The sequence below is a fragment of the Lepidochelys kempii genome, chromosome 2 (assembly GCF_965140285.1).
Source record: "Lepidochelys kempii isolate rLepKem1 chromosome 2, rLepKem1.hap1, whole genome shotgun sequence".
NCBI lineage: Eukaryota > Metazoa > Chordata > Testudines > Cheloniidae > Lepidochelys > Lepidochelys kempii.
The window spans coordinates 783220-798476 of NC_136381.1; the positions used below are offsets into that span (position 1 = coordinate 783220).

Genomic DNA, 15257 nt, shown 5'->3' on the forward strand with positions numbered 1-15257 from the left:
TGGACTCAGGCTATGTCTACGCTACCGCGTAAGTCAACCTACGCTATGCAGCTCCAGCTGCATGAATTACGTAGCTGGAGTCGTCGTACCTTAGGTCGAGTTACTGCGGGGGGCGACGGGAGAGTCGTCTTACCTTACTCTTCTCATCGGGGGTAGAGTACAGGGGTCGACTGGAGAGCGATCTGCACTAGACCCACTAAATCTCACAGCCTCAATCCCTGCCATTGTGTAGACCTGCCCTGCCTTGGTAGTTTGGACACAAAAGTGATGAGGACCTCCACCCACTCCCACGGCCCTTACTCTGCGTGAGACTGCAGAGTCAAGGCCCTGGAGGTATTTTTCCTTTTTCTGTTGGATTACTCTAACCACCCCCCCTCCCCCGCGACAGGTGCAGTCGTCATCCAGGGAGTAGGGTGGCCACTTGTATGTTCCCGGAATGCTGGTTCTGGGACTTCTGGAATTGGCGTGACTCTGCCCCTCTCAGTGTGACCTCACATACAGCATGCGGGCGAGGTGCACGGAGGGCACCATTTCGGAGATCACGCCGCTCTGTCCCCACCGGCGTGATCTCACGCTCCATCCAACACTACATAACACCATGTCTGCTTCTGTCTCAGGACCAGACAAGGGAGAAACCTCCCAAAAGGCAGGCTGTCCAGTTTATAACCAGACAAATGGCCTCCCTATTAGGGAGGGCGGCTGGCCGGGACGAGGGCAGAGCCAGCCCTGGTGTGACGGGCCCTGTCGCTGAGGGAGGGCAGCTGGCGGGGACGAGGGCAGAGCCAGCCCCGGTGTGACGGGCCCCGTCGCTGAGGGAGGGCTGCCTGTTAGGATGCAGGCAGAGCCAGGCCCATATTTAGTTTGTGCCTGTTTGCTGGTTGCAAACAGCCTCTGTTAGGATCCCCAAAGCTGCTCAAGCTGTGCTGGCCGGGACGGTGTGTGGGGGGGTGCGGGAGGAGAGGGCAATACTGGGAGTGGGAGCTGCCTGGTACGAGTCTGCATGGCTCCTGTTGAACAGCTCCTCACCACCTCCATCCATCTCCCTTTGTTACTTCCCGGCATCGTCCCCATTTTCTGGGAGTCGCTTGCTCTGTGTTTATTCATCCCAGGTTCAAATGTATGAATGAACGTGGCACCTCGAATGAGTCAGGGGAGGTGCTGATGATGTAGAGCACCCCTGCCGCCTTTCCCTAGACAGGGCATCCTGCCCATTCCCCGTAGTGCTCCCAGCCGCACCCCTGTGGCTCTCACTATTGCAACCCTCGGCTATTCTGCAGCAGCTTCAGCTGAGTGCAGCTGTGAGCCATCCAGGCAACCAGAGACCTAGAGGCCAGGACCATAAGCCAGGGACCCACACTCCTATCTGTGCTAGTGAAACTGACGAAGATGGGGCCAGGGAATGATCCCAAAGCCTTCTTCACCACCTCTGATCTGAGTCCCCTAGCCTGCAGGCAGGACCAGGAAAAGCCACTAAAATTTAAAGTGACGGCCTACAATTTTAACACCATTTTCAGTACACCACGAAAGGAGCCCGGCATAACATCAGCATAGAAGCATTACAGCCTGGGAAAGGCAAGACCTGAAGGCACATGACCGTGGGGGAAAGGGTCCGTCAGTAACCTGGCTGCTGCAGGGTCAGCCTCTTGTGGATGTTGGGGGAGACAACAGGAGTACAGGGTATTAACGGGCCTTGGAGATACCGTGAACAGCTTTGAGGGAAAGCGAGAAAGTGTGAATGAGGAGTGGGAAGGTAGATCAAAAGTTTGGGAGAGTTTGACCCTGAACCTGTGTGTCCCCAGGCAGGGCAGGGAGGAGCAGGGCTGGAGAAGGGGGCCAAAGACCCACTGTGGCCCCAAAGCAGGTGCTGAGCTGGGAGAGAGGGAGTGCTGGAAAGCCCCCAGGCAAGCCTGAGAGCATGGTGGCTCTGATAAGCCTACAGAGCAACTCCACCCCAATCTTAGGCGAGACAAGAGGCAGTTCTCTGTACTGTCACATGAGCCCAGAAGCAGCCTGGTCTCTGCGATAACCCCCAGCTCCTGCCTCAGCCCATGGATGTGATGCTCCTTGACAGCTGTCTCCTGCCTCCCCCTCTGGCCGTGCTGCCAGGACTTGCTCCACCCCTCTGCAGTGAGCTCCGCTTCTATCAATGGCTCTGCAATAACCCCAGGACCTAGGTGCCTCTCTGTGAGGCTGCACAGCCCAGAGATAGGGCAGCCACTGCCAAATCCTAGAAACAGCCTCCAGGGGAGGGACTCTAGAGGGCCCAGCATGCCCTCCGGAGTAGCATGGAGGAAAAGGGGGTTTCACAGACATTCCACGCTGGAGCCCAAGGGAGAAAGCTAATCCATCAACCAGGAGAAGATGGAATTAATCCCTCCAGATGCCTCCCTGAGCAGCCTGTTGCTATGACATACGGGACCTTGACCTCAAACTGTTTCAGGAGACACTTCTGAGGCCTCATCAGCCTAGGCATGCAGCATGGTAAAGTCCCGTCAACACTACACATTACCAAGGTGTAAATGAGCAAATGAGGCACCCATTTTCCAAAAAAAAAAAGCATACGGGGACTGCCACACTAGGTCATATGCTGAGGTAATTCCCAACCTGCGCCTGCCCCGGCAACCAACAGTTCCAGCTGCTTCAAAGGAAGATGAAAATAACTCTGAAGTGGGCAGTTATGGAATAATCCTTTTCTGAATCCTGCCCAGCTCTGGGTCACAATTATACCTTGAGGCATAGAGTTCCACAGGCTAGCTAGAGACTGTTTAAAAAGATTGAGATTGATCTTGGTAATTACCACACGGTACGGCTACCTCCACCCCCTAGCAAAGCAACAGACCAAATCTGTAATGGCCATTGAGAAAGCAGAAACAAGCAGCAATATTAGCCAGGCTGGCCTGCTCTGTGTGGTCACATTACACAGTCAGCAGGCGAAGAGACAACACAAGAAGGAAAATATTTTGATTTCAGTGACGCATTTGATCCTGCATCTCATGAAAACATTCTCAGCAATAATTCAGATTGGCTTGGATACAGCATGGTCATGCAAGTGCAAGGTCCCAAATAAAGGGTAATAAAAACCAGCATAAAGAAAAGGAGGACTTGTGGCACCTTAGAGACTAACCAATTTATTTGAGCATGAGCTTTCGTGAGCTACAGCCCACTTCATCACATGCATAAAGTGGAAAATACAGTGAGGAGATTTATATACACACAGAGACCATGAAAAAATGGGTGTTTATCATACACATTGTAAGGAGAGGTTTCAGAGTAACAGCCGTGTTAGTCTGTATTCTCAAAAAGAAAAGGAGTACTTGTGGCACCTTAGAGACTAACCAATTTATTAGAGCATAAGCTTTCGTGAGCTACAGCTCACTTCCTCAGATGTGATCACTTAAGATGAGCTATTATCAGCAGGAGAGTGGGGTGGGAGGAGAGAAAACCTTTTGAAGTGATAATCAAGGTGGGCCGTTTCCAGCACATTTCCAGGAGTTAACAAGAACCTCTGAGGAACAGTGGGGGGAGGAGGAGGGGGAGGAATAAACAAGGGGAAATAGTTTCACTTTGTATAATGACTCAACCACTCCCAGTCTCTATTCAAGCCTAAGTTAACTGTACCCAATTTGCAAATTAATTCCAATTCAGCAGTCTCTTGTTGGAGTCTGTTTTCAAAGTTTTTTTGTTGAAGAATAGTCACTTTCAGATCAGAAATTGAGTGACCAGAGAGATTGAAGTGTTCTCCGACTGGTTTTTGAATGTCTGACGTCTGATTTGGGTCCATTTATTCTTTTACGTAGAGACTGTCCAGTTTGGCCAATGTACATGGCAGAGAGGCATTGCTGGCACATGATGGCATATATCACATTGGTGGATGTGCAGGTGAACGAGCCTCTGATAGTGTGGCTGATGTTATTAGGTCCAGTGATGGTGTCCCCTGAATAGATATGTGGACACAGTTGGCAACGGGCTTTGTTGCAAGGATAGGTTCCTGGGTTAGTGGTTCTGTTGTGTGGTTGCTGGTGAGTATTTGCTTCAGGTTGGGGGGCTGTCTGTAGGCAAAAAACCAGCACGGTATTGAGCTGAGGGGAGGTGTCTAATGGGGACCAGCAGGGATCGGAGTTAGCTCTGTTGTGATTTAACATCTCCACTAATGATCAGGAAGAAGAGGGGTAAACAGCCTGTTGGTGACATTCACACACAGGCAGTACAGAACTGGGAGGAGCAGCGAATCCAGTGAGGCCACCGAAATAGCAGAGTTAGAGCCAAGGCCAGGAAATAACAGGATGGGATTCAACCTTCAGCAACGCATCCCAAACACCAAGCACCCAAACTCCAGTGGGACAGAGACGCTGGAGAGCAGGAGAGTCCGAGAGAGGGAGCAGGGTGGGCCTATGCTGCAGTTAGACCCCCGTTGGCTCTGGCTCCCGGGGTTCAGGCTCAGTTGAACTGCAGTGTAGCGGGTTTGGGCTGCAGCCCGATCCTGGAACACTCCCCCTCAAAGGGTCTTTGAGCCTGGCCTCCAGCCCGAGTCTGAACAGCTACACTGCAATGAAACAGCCCCTTCGCCTGAGCTAGCAGGCACGGGCCAGCCGTGGGTGTCTAACTGCAGTGCAGACGTACCCCCGAAGGCCTTCCCTCTTGGGGCAGGGAGGAGTGCGTATCTGTCCGGCTCTGAGGAAACACCCCCACCCTAAAGCTCAGCTCCAGGCTATCAATTCGGAGCAGGGGGGCAGAGTCCCTCACTATCCAGTTTTGGGGAGCCCCCAAACCCCTCAATTTCCAGATGGGAAAGTAACATCCAGAGGCTGATGGGAAAGAGGAGCCATCTTCCAGTGGGGCTGGGGCAGCTCCCAGTGATAACCCCACTGCTCACCTCCATCCTTCCCCTTGGTGCAGAGTGGGAGGGCTGGGACCTTCCCTCTTTATATCCTTTCTCCCTGTGCCCCCAGCTGCTGCAGGAGACCTCTCTATTGCCTGGTGGCTGCTGGAGAAGGGGACTGCGCCTCACTCTCTCCCTTACTGGTGAAACACAGGGGGCATGGATTTGCCTGCTCTCCTCCCTTTCGCCTGCTGGTAAGGACCCATGAAGTGGAGGTGGTGTGAGGGGAAATGTTCCCCGTGCAGTGCAGTACAGCACAGCAGCCCCGGCTTTGGGACAAGGACTGGCCAGGGAGCCCCCAGCAGAGGCAACTGGGGTGGCTCCGGGGGCACTGCGAGGGATCTGGCATTGTGGAGACAGCTCTGGGATGGGTGTTGGGAGATGTGGTTAAACAGGGTCTGGGCCCAGCTAAGCACCGTCAGAATCCCAGCTCCCACCATAGAGCCAGGCCCAAGCGAGGAGCCTGCCAAGGGCCAAATCCTAGGGTGACCAGATGTCCCATTTTTAAAGGGACAATCCTGTTTTTTGGGACTTTTTCTTGTATAGGAGCCTATTACCCCCCATCCCCTGTCCCGTTTTTTCACAGTTGCTGTCTAACCACCCTACCAAATCCCCTGGTGGGGAAGGATGATCCCACCTTGGGATGTCATAGAATCATAGAATATCAGGGTTGGAAGGGACCCCAGAAGGTCACCTAGTCCAACCCCCTGCTCGAAGCAGGACCAATTCCCAGTTAAATCATCCCAGCCAGGGCTTTGTCAAGCCTGACCTTAAAAACCTCTAAGGAAGGAGATTCTACCACCTCCCTAGGTAACGCATTCCAGTGTTTCACCACCCTCTTAGTGAAAAAGTTTTTCCTAATATCCAATCTAAACCTCCCCCACTGCAACTTGAGACCATTCCTCCTCGTTCTGTCATCTGCTACCATTGAAAACAGTCTAGAGCCATCCTCTTTGGAACCCCCATTCAGGTAGTTGAAAGCAGCTATCAAATCCCCCCTCATTCTTCTCTTCTGCAGGCTAAACAATCCCAGCTCCCTCAGCCTCTCCTCATAAGTCATGTGTTCCAGACCCCTAATCATTTTTGTTGCCCTTCGCTGGACTCTCTCCAATTTATCCACATCCTTCTTGTAGTGTGGGGCCCAAAACTGGACACAGTACTCCAGATGAGGCCTCACCAATGTCGAATAGAGGGGAACGATCACGTCCCTCGATCTGCTCGCTATGCCCCTACTTATACATCCCAAAATGCCATTGGCCTTCTTGGCAACAAGGGCACACTGCTGACTCATATCCAGCTTCTCGTCCACTGTCACCCCTAGGTCCTTTTCCGCAGAACTGCTGCCTAGCCATTTGGTCCCTAGTCTGTAGCTGTGCATTGGGTTCTTCCGTCCTAAGTGCAGGACCCTGCACTTATCCTTATTGAACCTCCATCAGATTTCTTTTGGCCCAATCCTCCAATTTGTCTAGGTCCCTCTGTATCCTATCCCTGCCCTCCAGCGTATCTACCACTCCTCCCAGTTTAGTATCATCCGCAAATTTGCTGAGAGTGCAATCCACACCATCCTCCAGATCATTTATGAAGATATTGAACAAAAGCGGCCCCAGGACCGACCCTTGGGGCACTCCACTTGATACCGGCTGCCAACTAGACATGGAGCCATTGATCACTACCCGTTGAGCCCGACAATCTAGCCAGCTTTCTACCCACCTTATAGTGCATTCATCCAGCCCATACTTCCTTAACTTGCTGACAAGAATACTGTGGGAGACCGTGTCAAAAGCTTTGCTAAAGTCAAGAAACAATACATCCACTGCTTTCCCTTCATCCACAGAACCAGTAATCTCATCATAAAAGGCGATTAGATTAGTCAGGCATGACCTTCCCTTGGTGAATCCATGCTGGCTGTTCCTGATCACTTTCCTCTCATGCAAGTGCTTCAGGATTGATTCTTTGAGGACCTGCTCCATGATTTTTCCAGGGACTGAGGTGAGGCTGACTGGCCTGTAGTTCCCAGGATCCTCCTTCTTCCCTTTTTTAAAGATTGGCACTACATTAGCCTTTTTCCAGTCATCTGGGACTTCCCCCGTTCGTCACGAGTTTTCAAAGATAAAACTGGACTTTGGCTGCCTAGAGCCGACCACGTCTTGTGTGGCATGGAGCCCCTTTGAGCCTGTCCCTTACGCTCTAACTTTCCCTGGCTGTGTCAGCCAGGCTCCAAACATCCCGATCACACCCCAGTGTCGCAGGCCCCTTCTTCCACAGGGTCCCATCTCCCCTTTTCCTGCTGCTGCCCTGCAGGACTCCTGGCTTCCCCCCAGCTCAGAACTCTGCTGACAGGAGTTAGGGTGGCTGAGAGCTTCCCCGGCACGCTACAGCTGGGGAGCCTGTGCTGAAACCCATGCTGGCGAGGCACCCAGGATACAGGACGCAGGCCTGGGCACCAGGCACCAGAGGTGAGGACCTCCTGACCTGGCTCTGGGAAGGACAGCAACAAAGATTGGCCCAAGAGGTTAAGCGCTAATGGTATTTGGCAAACCAGAGGGGACCTGGGGGATTAGTGAGGCTGACACACAGGGGTAGGACGACTGTGGGGAGCCCTGCCAGAGCCTGAAGGATACACTGCTGGGAACGCTTCTGCCCATAGGCACCATCTCCATGGGTGCTCTGGGGCTGAAGCACCCATGGGGAAAAAATGGTGGGTCTGGAGCACCCACTGGCAGTCACAGAGCCAGAGACGACCAGGGTGGGCAGGGACCTCAGGAGGCATCTAGTTCAGCCCCCTGCTCAAAGCAGGACCAATCCCCAGTTTTTGCCCCAGATCCCTAAATGGCCCCCTCAAGGATTGAACTCGCAACCCTGGGTTTAGCAGGCCAATGCTCAAACCACTGAGCTATCCCCCCTCATCAGCTACCCCCAGCGCCTCCTACCCGCCAGCGGGCCCTGCGGATCAGTGCCTCCCCGTCCCTCCCCGTGCCGCCCACCCGCCACGATCAGCTGTTTCATGGCATGCAGGAAGCTGGGGGGGAGGGGGGAGAAGGGAGGACATGGCGCCCTCGGGGGAGGGGGCAGGAAGAGGCGGGGTGGGGCCTTGGGGCAGAGCCAGGGGTCGAGCACCCCCCAGCAGTTTGAAAACTTGGCGCCTGTGTTTCTGCCCTGACCCCGGGGCTGAGGAGATAGACCAGGCAGATCCTTATCCTCTCCTTTGAGAGGGGCCGTGCAGGGAGCCTGGGGCTGGCCAGACCCAGGATGGTGGGCGCTTTCCTGCTTTGCTGGAATGCGAGGTGTTTTCGTCTGAGGGAAAATCATAGTTTTAATCCCAGGTGTGGTTTATGTGGGCACCTGTGGCTCCCGCAGGAGCTGCCAGCCAGCCCCGCGATCAGGGGCAGTCTGAACAGCGCACAGCAGGGAGGTAAAGCCTGCAGAGAAACTGGGGAAGAACCAGGGCAGGGCTCAGTGCCTGGGAGAGGGGCAGGGCTCCAGGACGGTGCCTAGGGGAGGGTCAAAGTCCTTGCAACAGTGCCCAGCTGGGGAGAGCAGGCTCCTATGGTGCCCAGGGTGAGGTAGGCCCAGTGCCCAGGGAACAGCGCCCCTAGGACCATGCCCTGGGAAGCTGGGAATGAACCTGGATTCATTCTGTCCTCACTTTGGTACCAAAGCCTGTGTTTCACACCCTGGCAGAGTCTGCTGCGTTAACAGACAGACAGACAGCAGCAGGCTCAGTCTGTCTGCCCCGGTACACAGACCTGCCCGAAACAGACTTTGCCAACGTGCTGATTAAAAGGCCACGCTGGCTAGAGCGTACTACTGCTCCACCGCTCCCCTCGGAGAGCAGCACCCACACTAGCAAAAGCAGCAAAGTCTGAGATAATCTGCCCATGTCTGCCCGGCCTCGGGATGAACACCCCTCTCAGGGACTGATAACGCCAGCCAAGGTCCTGCGGCATGACTACGCAGAGCACAAGGCAAACACCCCCTGCAGCCCCCTTATCGGAGCTGGAGCCAGCTGGGCTGGACAGGAGAGATCACAGGGCCAGCCGCAGGTACTGAGGGAGGGGACTCTGGAAGCCAGGCGAGCAGATCAGAGGGTGGCCAGGGTCAAGGAAACCCCAGGTGCTATTAGGGCATCTCACGGAACCCGCAGAACAGCTACCTCGCTTTGGGGTGAGCACTGGCTTACGGGCCTGCGTAAGGGAGGGGCACCACTTTCAGGGGGGAGCTGCCATTTTGCGTTCCGTTTGCAGGCACGATGTTGGAGTCAGTCGCTGGGCACACCTGCTCACACGCACTCCTTTGGCGTCGTCGGTGCTGAGCGTGTTCAGGCCCCTCTATTAACCCCTTATGCTCCCTTTCATCCAACTCCTGTGCCAAACAACAGGCTTTATACATGCCCCCTTCCCCCACCACTGTTAGGGAAAGCTTCCCTTGTCCCGCACTCCAGTGCCATTTGCCTCTGCACAAACACGCCTCCTTCACTACACTGAAACCCTTACGTAAGGGGCCATGAAAGCAGACGCTCCCTTGTGAGGAGTTCTCTGGAAACACCTACTCAGTGTGCCATGGCAGTCAAAAAAAAAAAAAGCTAAGAGAATGTTAGGAACCATTAGGAAAGGAATGGATAATAAGACAGAACATATCGTAATGCCACTATATCAATCCATGGTACGCCCACACCTTGAATACTGTATGCTGTTCTGGTTGCCACATCTCAAAAAAAAAAAAAAAAAGATTAGAATTGGAACAGGTATAAATAATGGCAACAACAATGATTAGGGTATGGAACAGCTTCATAGAATATCAGGGTTGGAAGGGACCTCAGGAGGTATCTAGTCCAACCCCCTGCTCAAAGCAGGACCAAACCCCAACTAAATCATCCCAGCCAGGGCTTTGTCAAGCAGGGCCTTAAAATCCTCTAAGGATGGAGATTCCACCACCTCCCTAGGAAACCCATTCCAGTGCTTCCATATGAGGAGAAATTAAAAGAGACAACTAACAGGGGGATATGATAGAGGGGTTGGCTCGCTTGATAATTGCCCTGTTCTGTTCACTTCCTCTAGGGCACCTGGCATTGGCCACTGTCGGCAGACAGGATACTGGGCTAGGTGGACCACTTGTCTGACCCACTATGGCCGTTCTTATATTCCCATCCTGTACCATAGAATCTCTATGGACAGAAAGTCCATGCTTGAATAATAAGAGTACAGCAGTGGGAATATGCTACTGACCACCTGCCCAGGATCATGACAGTGATTGTGAAATATAAGGGAGATTCCAGAGACTAATCCTGCATCTTGGCAGGGGTTAGAACAGATGACCCTGGTAGTCCCTTCTGACCCTATGGTTCCATGATTCTGTGACTACTAAACCAGCCAATGCAATAATAATGGGGGATTTCAACTACCCTCCTATTGACTGGGTACATGGCACCTCAGAGCACAAGGCAGACATACAATTTCTAGACACCATTCATGGCTGCTTCTTGGAGCAGCAAGTCCTGGAGCCCACAAGAAAAAGAGGCAATTCTTGGTTTAATCCTAAATGAAGCACAGGATCTGAGCCAAGAGATAACTACAGCTGAACTGCTCAGTAATAGTGACCATAATTAATTAAATCTGGCATCTTTTTTGGTGGGGGGATACCAAAAAAACTCACCACAATAACATTTAACTTTAAAAAGAGGAATTAACTCAAGAACGAGGATGCTAGTTAGACAGTAATTAACAAGAGCAGTCAAAGGTACAATGCCTGCAAACTGCCTGGAGACCGCTTAAAAACACCTCATAGAGGCTCAGACTAAACGTACATCCCAAATCAAAAAAAGAGGACCAAAAATGCCACCACGGCTAAACGGCGGAGTAATGGAGGCTGTTAGAGGCAAATAGGCATGCCTTAAAATTTGGAAGTCAAATCCTAATGACGAAAATAGAAAGGAGCAGAATCTCCGGTAAGTAAAATGTAAAAGTATAAGGTAGGCTAAAAAAGAGTTTGAAAAGCAACTTGCTAAAGATAACAATAGTAAAAAAAATTGTATTTAAGTCCATCAGAAGCAGGAAGCCTGCCAAACAGCCAGTGGGGCCATTGGACGAGAAAGGTGGCAAGGGGGCACTCAAGGAAGTTAAGGCCATTGTAGGGCAGCTACCTGAACTCTTTGCATTGATACCCACATCTGAGCCATTCTTTTTCGGTGACCGATCTGAAGTACTGTCCCAAATTGCTGTCTCACTAGAAGAGGTTTTGAAACAACTTGATAAACTAAACAGTAATAAGTGACCAGGACCAGATGGGATTCACCCAAGAGTTCCAAAGGAACTCAGATATGAAATTGCAGAACTTCTAACTGTGGTATGTTACAAATCACTGGAAACAGCCTCAGTACCAGATGACTGGAAGGTAGCTACTGTGACACCAATTTTTCAAAAGGGCTCCAAACGCGATCCTGGCAATTACAGGCTAGTAAGCCTAATGTCAGTTCTGGGCAAATTGGTAGAAACTATAATAAAGACCAGAATTATCAGACACATAGATAAACATGATTTATAGGGGAAAAGTCGACATGGCTTTTGGAAAGGGAAATCATGCCTCACCAATCTCCTAGAATTCTTTGAAGGAGTCAACAAGCATGTGAATAAGAGGGATTCAGCTTATACAGTCTACTTGGATTTTCAGAAAATCTTTGACAAGGTCCCTCACCAAAGGCTCTTAAGCAAAGTAAGCTGTCATGGGATAAGAGGGAAGGTCCTTTCATGGATCAGGAACTGGTTGGAAGATAGGAAACAATGAGTAGGAATAAATTATCAGTTTTCACAATGGAGAGAGGGGAACAGGTGGGTCCCCCAAGAATCTGTACTGGGACCAGTGCTTTTCAACATAGTCATAGAATCATAGAATCTCAGGGTTGGAAGGGACCTCAGGAGGTCATCTAGTCCAACCCCCTGCTCAAAAGCAGGACCCATACCCAATTAAATCATCCCAGCCAAAGCTTTGTCAGGCCTGAACTTAAAAACCTCTAAGGAAGGAGATTCCACCACCTCCCTAGGTAACCCACTCCAGTGTTTCACCACCCTCCTAGTGAAAAAGTTTTTCCTAATATCCAAACTGAACCTCCCCCACTGCAACTTGAGACCATTACTCCTTGTCCTGTCCTCTTCCACCACTGAGAACAGTCTAGAACCATCCTCTCTGGAACTACCTCTCAGGTAGTTGAAAGCAGCTATCAAATCCCCCCTCATTCTTCTCTTCTGCAGGCTAAACAATCCCAGCTCCCTCAGCCTCTCCTCATAAGTCATGTGTTCCAGACCCCTAATCATTTTTGTTGCCCTTCGCTGGACTCTCTCCAATTTATCCACATCCTTCTTGTAGTGTGGGGCCCAAAACTGGACACAGTACTCCAGATGAGGCCTCACCAATGTCAAATAGAGGGGGACGATCACGTCCCTCGATCTGCTCGCTATGCCCCTACTTATACATCCCAAAATGCCATTGGCCTTCTTGGCAACAAGGGCACACTGCTGGCTCATATCCAGCTTCTCGTCCACTGTCACTCCTAGGTCCTTTTCCGCAGAACTGCTGCCTAGCCATTCGGTCCCTAGTCTGTAGCTGTGCATTGGGTTCTTCCGTCCTACGTGCAGGACCCTGCACTTATCCTTATTGAACCTCATCAGATTTCTTTTGGCCCAATCCTCCAATTTGTCTAGGTCCCTCTGTATCCTATCCCTGCCCTCCAGCGTATCTACCACTCCTCCCAGTTTAGTATCATCCGCAAATTTGCTGAGAGTTCAATCCACACCATCCTCCAGATTATTTATGAAGATATTGAACAAAACCGGCCCCAGGACCGACCCTTGGGGCACTCCACTTGATACCGGCTGCCAACTAGACATGGAGCCATTGATCACTACCCGTTGAGCCCGACAATCTAGCCAGCTTTCTATCCACTATAGTCCATTCATCCAGCTCATACTTCTTTAACTTACTGCCAAGAATACTGTGGGAGACCGTGTCAAAAGCTTTGCTAAAGTCAAGGAATAACACGTCCACTGCTAGTTATCCCTAGCCTGATTCTTGCTTGCATATTTATACCTGCCTCTGGAAATTTCCACTACACACATCCGATGAAGTGGGTATTCACCCACGAAAGCTTATGCTCCAATATGTCTGTTAGTTTAGAAGGTGCCACAGGACTCTTTGCCGCTTTTACAGATGCCGACTAACACGGCTACCGCTCTGATACTTGAAAATGGCAGATGAAATTCAATGTTGATAAATACAACGTAATGCACTTTGGAAAACATAATCCCAACTATACATATAAAATGATGGGGTCTGAATTAGGCGTTACCACTCAAGGAAGAGATCTTGGTATCACAGTTTAGAGTTCTCTGAAAACTTCCACTGCGTGTGCAGAAGCAGTCAGAAAGGCTAACTGTATATCAGGAACTATTAAAAAGGGATAAAAATGAGAACAAATATAATGCCACTGTATAAAGTCATGGTGTGTCCACATGAATCACCACATGGTATGTCGGGTCACCCCATCTCAAAAAGGATATAGTGGAGCTGGAAAAGGTTCAGCGAAGGGCAACAAAGATGATCAAGGTCATGGAACAACTTCCACATGAGGAGAGACTAAAAAGATTAGGGCTGTTCATCTTAGAGGAGAGACAACTCAGGGGAATATGACAGAAGTCTACAAACTGGTGAATGATGTGGGAGAAGGGTTGTTTACAGAGGCCTGCAAATCCGCAAATATCCGCTTTATATCCGCGGACCATTTTTGCAGATCATGATCAGTTGCAGATTCAGATTCTGGACCCATGAAGGGCTCTAGTTATTTACCTCTTCACAAATACAAAAGCCAAGAGTCACTCAATGAAATTAACAAGCAGCCGGTTTAATATAAACAAAAGGAAATATTTTTTCCGCTGAATGCACAACTAACCTGTGGATCTCATTCCCAGGGGATGCTGTCATCGCCAAAAGTATAACTGGTTCAAAAAAGAACTGGCTAACTTAAGGGAGGCTAGGGCCATCAATGGACATTAGCCAGGATGGGCAGGGATGCAGCCCCATGCTCTGGGTGTCCCTAAATCTCTGACTGCCAGAAGCTGGGAGTGGAAAACAGGGGTGGGCCACTCCATAATTGCTCTGTTCTGTTCACTCATCCTGAAGCTCTAGGTACCAGCCACTGTCAAAGGCAGGATACTGGGCCACATGGACCAGGGTCTGACCCAGGACAACAGCTCTTACGATCTTATCCTCCTGGCTCTCCCGTTTTCACAGCCAGCCCTCCTCACCAGACGGCTTATTCTCCCCCGGCCGCTCCCGGACCCCAGACCTGCCCCTTTGGCCTAGATGAATGCATGCGACTGGGGGAGGGCAAGAAGGAGCCAAGTCTCCCTGGGCAGAGCGCGCAGCGCCCCGGCCGAGTGGCAGAGCAGGAGGCCCGGCGCAGCGGGAAGGAGCCGCGCCCCGGCCATCTCCATCAGCGGGGGCAGCAGCCGGGCCAGCCCGTAACCCCGCGTGCTGGGGCCCCGCGCTCCCCAGCCCGGCTCGGTGCGGGATGCGCCCCGCGCTCCCCAGCCCGGCTCGGTGCGGGATGGGCCCCGCGCTCCCCAGCCCGGCTCCCGGCTCAGCCCCGCGCCCCGGCCGGCCCCGCAGCCCCCGCGCCCACCTGCTCCCGCCGCTTCTGCCAGCGCCCGCAGGGGCTCTCCTCCAGCACCTCGCTCTCCTCCTCGCTCTCCTCCTCCTTCTCCGCCGGCAGCGCAGCCTCCAGCCCCGACATGCCCGGCTGCGGCTCCCTCCCCAAGCCCGCCCGCGGACGGCCCGCAGCGCCGAGCGCCCCAGTCCCGCTTCCCCGGCTCCAGGGCCGGCGGCGCTGGGCAGAGCCCGGGCGTACCTGGCACGCCCCGGGGGCCGGCCCGGGCCGCCCCCCGGCCGCCTCCGGGGGCCCCGCACCGCTCGGGAGGCTGGACTCGGAGCCGCCTTCGCGGGCTCCCGGGGCCCTCCCGCCGCAGCCCGAGCCCCCGGGGCGCTCGCACGCGGCGCCAGGCGGCTTCCCGGGGAGCTGGGCTCCAGCCGCCGCCTTCCCAGCCGCCCGGAGTCCTGCGTGTGGCTCTCAGCCGCCTGCTCTCAGGCCTGCCCTGCAGCAGCGCTGGGCGTGTGAACACACACGCTGCCCCTTGGCGGGTGAGGGATCCCCTGCCCCTGCCCCCAGGCCCGGGGCTGCGGGGAAGTGGGCACCGCGCTCCTGTCTTCTCGGGCCCCCAGTCTGCGAAGGGCCGGGCGGAGGCGAGAGCAAGGGAGGGCACGGGGTACCGGAGACTCCCGGCCAAGGAGGGAGAGAGCCTGCCCCGGAGGGACCCAACGGTGTCAGCAGGGA

General features: G+C 52.9%; 1 protein-coding gene across 10 annotated transcripts in view; it reads right to left on the reverse strand.

The window, feature by feature from the left end:
• NRBP2 (nuclear receptor binding protein 2) overlaps positions 1-15004 on the reverse strand; it is a 64268-nt gene extending 49264 nt beyond the window's left edge. For 6 of the 10 annotated variants that reach the window (XM_073329760.2, XM_073329763.2, XM_073329757.2 and 3 more), the window contains exon 1: positions 14550-15003. In XM_073329760.2, coding sequence (XP_073185861.1) covers positions 14550-14660 — 111 coding nt within the window. In that variant the 5' untranslated portion in view covers positions 14661-15003. Of the gene's footprint in view, positions 1-14549 lie in introns of all 10 variants that reach the window. The other 4 variants (XM_073329758.2, XM_073329762.2, XM_073329759.2 and 1 more) reach the window with 2 other exon arrangements.
• Between the last annotated feature and the right edge of the window lie 253 nt (positions 15005-15257).